General features: G+C 45.4%; 1 protein-coding gene and 1 pseudogene across 1 annotated transcript; one reads left to right on the forward strand and one right to left on the reverse strand.

Moving 5' to 3' along the window:
• Positions 1-808: 808 nt before the first annotated feature.
• Positions 809-6,889, forward strand: GPHB5 (glycoprotein hormone subunit beta 5). Its single transcript, XM_008701108.2, has 2 exons — positions 809-1,012; positions 5,670-6,889. Exons 1-2 carry the CDS (start codon positions 809-811, stop codon positions 5,856-5,858), a joined length of 393 nt encoding a protein of 130 aa, XP_008699330.1. The 3' UTR covers positions 5,859-6,889.
• LOC121105185 lies at positions 3,796-4,572 on the reverse strand (annotated as a pseudogene).

The raw sequence follows: 6,889 nt of genomic DNA on the forward strand, positions 1-6,889 counted from the left end.
ATATCTTATGCATATCCGTGTTTTGTGGTGGGCTGGGTTAGAAACGATACATCTGGGCATAGAGTTTTTATTTACTGATGTCCCTCCCATTCCCCATCCATGACACTGAAAACATAATTTTGAGCAGGTGGGGAACCCATATGGCACCAAATACCCTAGATCTGAACAAAAATAATTTGGGTGTGTTCATGGAGTATGTTAGGATATGCATTACTTTTGGTGTGACTCATATTTTGCGTTTATTTTGGAGAGACCATTGGAACAAACCTCTCTAATACGTCAGTCAAGTGCAGTAGTTGGGTAGCAATAAGGAAAAGCCCGAGGATGCCCTGGGAGAGTTCAGTGTCTAGTGAGTACGCTAGGTCCATGGAAACCATGCTGGAGTCAGTTAGAGGAAAATTTGGGCACCTATGTTGGTGTTTGTGGGCATTTACACTTTCTTGGCTCATTTCTTTTGAAATGCTAAGAGCAAAATGCCTTTGATGGTGACCATTATATCATTGGTCACCCCCTGGAAGGAAGCTGGCTCTCTTTTCAAATTTTTAAAAAAAATTTTTAAAGGATTTATTTATTTATTTCAGAGAGAGGGAGAGTGAGCCCAAGTAAAGGGGCAGAGGGAGAGAGATTCTTAAGCAGACTCTGTGCTGAGCGTGGAGCCCAACCTGGGGGCCCCCAATCTCATGACCCTGAGATCACGACCCGAGCTGAAACCAAGAGTCTGTCGTTTGACTGATTGAGCCACCCAGGTGCCCTGGGAAGCTGGCTCCCTCAATAAACTGTCTTTCCTTTCCCTCTCTGGAGGAACACCATGAAGCTGGCATACCTTTTCCTTGGTCCCATGGCCCTCTTCTTCCTGGCCGGCTGCAGCTGTGTCCTCAGCACCTCCGGTGGGGACCTGCTCACCTTTGTGGGCTGTGCCGTGAGGGAGTTTACTTTCCTGGCCAAAAAGCCGGGCTGCAGGGGTCTTCGGATCACTACGGATGCCTGCTGGGGCCGCTGTGAAACCTGGGAGGTGAGTCTCAAGGCAGGTGCAGGTGGCAAAGCCTTCGGGGCCAGCCACCTGGGTTGATTCCTGTGTTCACTTTTTAAATAAAATGAGGGAGAGTGGGGCATTCTTGTGGATTTTTTTTTTAATGACAATTACTTGGCATTCTCCAAAAATAATCTGAAAGAAGCATGATAACAAAGTGTTGATAGAATTAATGTTTGTACTTACATAGCGACTATATATTTGGGAATCGTCTGTGGGAGGTTAAGATGTGCTATTGTCCACCCAATTTACAGATGACATGGAGGAATTCAAGGAGTGAGTTATGTAGACAGTTATGTAGACAGTCAGTAGAAAGTTGGGAATAAATCGTTGGTTCAAGCATGTCACCAAAATTGCTCTATATTCCTCTCCCTGTGAAAACACAGCCGGTTAACACGCGATAGGCTTTAAACTGTCTAGCAGGGGAGGGTGGGTCCTCAGTTCTTCCCTCAATGGCTCATGCACAGCTTTGCCCTGCCCCAGCTCCCCACTGCAATTTGTGAGGCCCTCAGGGATTGCCACAGACATATCCACAAAGTCCCTCTGTATTCTATGATATCCAGCCTTTTAAGAAGCATCCCATTTAAAATGAGGTTAAACATCTTAGACAAAGTTAGAACCCTGCTGGGCTGAGGTCAGGAGATGTTTGCAAGGTGAGAAGAAAAGAGGCACATTCAGCACAGAGTGTCCCATCACCCCGTGGAGTGACCGTTGACTCTTTGTACTGAGGCCCGAGTTGGTTACTAATGAAGCTCCAGCTCCGATTTGTCACCTGGGTTCAGAAACCTTTAATGAGCACCCACTATTGCAAATTCCAAAGCCAACGTCCAAGGTCCTTAGCAACATGAAGTTTGCCTGTTTTCCCAATGTCTACCCATATCCCGAGCTCTGGTCTTGTCAGACTGATTTTGAAAAGTTTTATTAAACACCCCTCATGAAATCTCCCATTTGATCTTTTTCTCATGCTTTCTCATTTCCATCTGTCATTATTAAACATATTCTTTGATGTTTGTGTCCAGAGTCAGCTCCTTCCCTAGAGGTTTTCTGACTCCCTGGTCAGCCCTAACTCTAGATTATCTTTTGTCTTACTTTTCCCCGCCACACAACACTAGATTCTAATGTTTTTTGGGAGAGGAGTTTCATTCTTGTGCCTTCGATAGCTTTGTTGAAGTGTCATGTATGAACAAGACATTCAATAAATATTTGTTGAGTTGGATGGGATTGACCTCTCTCTGGAGTCATACATCTTTTAGCCTAATTGATGGCAACTTAGAAGTCCATGAGCACCACAAGAGGATGCTGTCATCAGAAAAAATAGCCATCTATTCAGGGATTCAGGGAGCAACCTGGTATCACTTAGATAAAATTATGGCCCCATGAATGGATTGGATTATGGTGGTGAAATCTCCAAGTTAAATAAAACTACTCTACCTAATTCGCTGTATTTTTTGCACCATCCAGGGGCATAAGACCTAATAGCCAAATGAAAATTTAACTGCTAAGGATACCATGGCTGTGACTTGACATCAAACTTCCTTGGGGAACTTTGGCATCTTCTTGTCTTCGGGGCTTGGCCTGGCCATGCCTACCCCTACTCAAAGTTCATTTCTCAGCTCTTTGGAGCTCTTTCTGGGCCCGGATTTCAAACTGTGTTTCCTTCAATTCAGCTCATTTTCCTCTTCTCTTTAAAAATTGATGAATATCTTTAACTGGATCTTGGTCACCCACAGGAGATCAGGGAATATGTTCTCACTGGAGAAATGGAAGCACCAAGACCATTAGAGAACAAGAGTCTCTTTCATGTTAGCCAGCTTTTCTTTACGCCTCTCCTGTACTATCTGTACAGGGAGGTTACTTACAGAAAACAAATAAAAGAATGAGATGTATTTCCCCAGCAATCTGAAAGTTTCCGAGATATAAAGCACTTATTTTGGGGAACTTAACTGGAGAGCACGTCTAAAATGAGGACGTCTGTGACAACGAAATAGTTGGATTCACTTCAAAGGTGGAACCACTGCTGAAGGTAGCCTTTGGTCACGGCCTGGGGTTAGGGTTGCCAGATTTATTAAAACAAAACAAAACAACAAAACCCAGCAAACCAAACCAGACCATGATGCCAGTCAGATGTGAATGAGAGATAAACAACAATTATTTTTTTGGTATAAGTCTGCCCCATGCACTATTTGGGACATACTTGGCACTAAAAAATTTTGCTGTTTATTTGACATTCAAATATTAGTGAGTGTCTTAGATTTTGTTGGCAACTCTGCTTGAGATTCTGGAGGGTAATCTGAGGGTAAGAGGACATGAAGCAAACTGAGGCGGGTGCAGTGCTGCCTGAAAAGGAGGAGGAAGCAGTGATATTAAGTCGAGCTCTTCCACGCAGTCCCTATCCAAGGCAAAGCCATCATCTTCACGATGTTCATGGAAGAACGTCACCCTGGGCTCCAGCACACATACTTTATGCTCCCAATACAAGGGAAGGCGCGGACTTTTGAAAGCTTGTAAGTTGCTACTTTTACTATTACTTCCTTACTCGGATTACAGCTGCGATAAGAACAAGAGATGGCGTTTACGGGACACTTACTTGGCACTGGGCGTCATGCGTTACATATGTCATCTGCCTTAGCTCCACAACGAGCTGCGAGGTGGAGATTTTGTTTTAGAGATGAGGAATCCGAGGCTTCGAGAAGCTAAGTGGGCTTTCCAAAATCTTTAGCCAGTGGCAATACAGGAGCCCAAGGTTAAGGGTCTGACTACAGGATTTGAGATTTTTTTTACACAGTCTTGCAGTCTTTCATTTTTTTTACACTTACCCTGCCATGATTTCGTAGGGAATGGGTTCCAGCAGCTCAGGCTCCTTTCTTTGGTTCTCACAAAGTGTGCTTCTCCGGGTGGAACAGGCTGGCGCTTCAGTTGAACCCAAGTACATTTCTCTTTGGCTTCCTTCTTTTTCTGATCATTTTCCTTCACATGCTTCAGGAAGCCATCTAGGGGGGCGCCTGGGTGGCACAGCGGTTAAGCATCTGCCTTCGGCTCAGGGCGTGATCCCAGTGTTCTGGGTTCAAGCCCCACATCAGGCTCCTCCACTAAGAGCCTGCTTCTTCCTCTCCCACTCCCCCTGCTTGTGTTCCCTCTCTCGCTGGCTGTCTCTCTCTGTCAAATAAATAAATAAAATCTTAAAAAAAAAAAAAAAGGAAGCTGTCTAGGCTCTTTGAGCGCTTAACCCGCTCAGTAGGTACATTCATTCTCTTGGCAAGAATCTTGCGCTTAACCTGTTTGTTTATAACAAAGGCAACAGCAAGCTGGGTACCACCGTAGACTCTTTCCGATTTGCCATGCTAACATTTGGGGGGCATTCCTTTTTGAACAGTGCCCACCCCCTGGCGGTCTGCAGGATCACCTCTCTTGTGGATTTGCCAGCATGTGACCAAGGGAACAACTCCATGTTTTCTAAAAGGCCTAGAGAACATAGAGCGAGTGCCTCTCATTTCTGTTGGTCATTTTGGCGAATTACTGGAAGATGGGGGTTCCACTCCGGGGCTTGAGATTTTAACTACTATTTTGTGCGGATTTCCTGATCTCTTTATAAAATTATCTATGAGGTTCAAGATTTATAAAAGGTGAAGGCAGGAAGTGAATCCTTTGGCTATCAGAACAGCGCTCAGGTCATTCTGGAACCTGCCTTGCTCTGTTTTCTGTCATTGATTCAACTACAGCGATTGAGAACCTCCTGGATGACAGGGTCAACTCCAGGTAACAGAAGCGCAGCAGTGAGTAAAATGGGCAAGAATCCCTGTCCTAACGGAGGTTCCTTTCTAGAGTGGGAGAAACACGGCACAAATAAATACAATATATAATGTGTCACATGGGCCTGACAAGTGCTATGGAGAAAAGGATAAAGCAGGAAGAGGGCAGGGACGTGGCAGGGTGTGGAGGTGGGACGTCGCAATTTTAAAGAAGAGGGTCAGGAAAGGTTTCTGTGAGAAGGTGACGTTTGAACAAAATGGTAGGCTGGCGAAGGAGTCAATCATACGAGAGAACGTTCTGGGCACTGGGATTAACAGGGCAAGGACTCCGGAGTGGGACTGTTCATGGTGAGTTTGAGGAACAATCAGGAGACTACTGTGGCCAGAGCAGAGTGAGGAAGCCAGCAAGACAGGGGGCCGGAGACGTAGCAGACGGTGCGGGTGCAGGGAAGATGATGGAGGGTCTCAATGGTGAACGTCTTTGACGTATACTCTGAGTGAGATGGGAAATCACTGGGGCGTTGAGCAGAGAAGAGATAGGATCTGACTTAATTTTAGGAGAATCACTTGGGGCTGCTGTGCTGTAAAGAGAATGTGGGGGTGATGGTAGAAGAGAGACAAGTTAGAAGACTTTTTCAATGATCAGGATTATTCATTTGCTAAATATTTATTGAGCACTTGCTATGTGCCATGGGCCCTTGTGGGAGTTGAGGATATGGTACCGAAAGCAGGTAGCTGCTTTCAGGAATTTGCCTTCTACTGGGAGGAGAGAGATTTACAAGTAAACAAATGACTAGCGAATTAATTTCTGATAGTGATAAATGGTACCGAGAACAAGAAACAAGATGGTATGTTCTAATGGGTTCCCTGTTTTCTACTTGTGGGGACAGAAGCCCATTCTGGAACCCCCCTACATTGAAGCCCATCATCGAGTCTGTACCTACAACGAGACCAGACAAGTGACGGTCAAGCTGCCCAACTGCGCCCCTGGAGTGGACCCCTTCTACACCTACCCCGTGGCTGTCCGCTGTGACTGCGGGGCCTGCTCCACGGCCACCACGGAGTGCGAGACCATCTGAACCTGGCGTGGCCGGCAGAACACTGCTGATGGCCTTGAGCTTCACGGACGCACCCTCACGGACAGCACAAGCAGCTCAACCCCTGGATTCGAGGACTGTCTACTTTTGGCCAGTCCTGTGGAGGAGACTACCTGTCTCCATCAGGTCCAACTCAGGCACAAGGCCCAGAGGCAGCCTACCCATGCTAAAAATGCAAAACAGTATCTGTGTTTTCACTGCAATAATTTCTCTTCACACACTTGCAAATCATTTTGTCTTTACCTTGAATCTCAGAACATAATTTGCATATATCACAATCCTCCTCCAATTTGGGTTTATAATATGCCAATGGTTTCAACGCAGTGCGAATAATTAGGAAATGGGTCTAGAAAGTCTTTACGTTCTCATGTCTTATTTAACAGTTGGTCTCCGACTAGATGTATGATCAGAGGGCCAGCAATTAACAAAACCCATGCTTTGTCCTCACACTCCCAAAGAAAGCCCAATTGCAAGCTCCCTTCTCGTTTAACTGAGCACTTAGCCGCATAAGAAACAGAGCCGGCTCAGATTGAAAAGGGAGGATGATGGTCGCTGAAATTGAGAAACGTCCGGCTCTGGGTGATTCTTTTCCCAAGCAAAATTCTCAGAGTCCTCCTGAATAAAGAGGCCCCTTTGTGATTAAACAAAACAAAACAACCTCAGAAAAAAATCTGTAACGAAAGCCATCATTGAGGTTTAAAGATGTTGCCACTAAGCTCTGGTTTTAGACTCGTGTGCTGCTCTCCTGAAGCTAGGCCCAACATGATTAATCACAAATATTCTTTTCCATTTAGCATATTTTAAATTCAAGTTGTGATTTTTTAAACTGGGAAGTTTTGCACATTTGCCGCGGGAAGGCTGCGCTGCTGGCCCCGGGGAAGTCTGTGAGGCTCTAGGTCTTGCTCTCTCTAAAACCTTACAGCAGCTGATTCTCTGTGACTTTTTTTTTTAACTCTGGTATTATGCAAGTGTCTTTAATTCCAACATTTGGGGGTTGAAATGAACCTTGTTCC

Source organism: Ursus maritimus, unplaced genomic scaffold (assembly GCF_017311325.1).
Source record: "Ursus maritimus isolate PB19 unplaced genomic scaffold, ASM1731132v1 scaffold_25, whole genome shotgun sequence".
Taxonomy (NCBI): domain Eukaryota; kingdom Metazoa; phylum Chordata; class Mammalia; order Carnivora; family Ursidae; genus Ursus; species Ursus maritimus.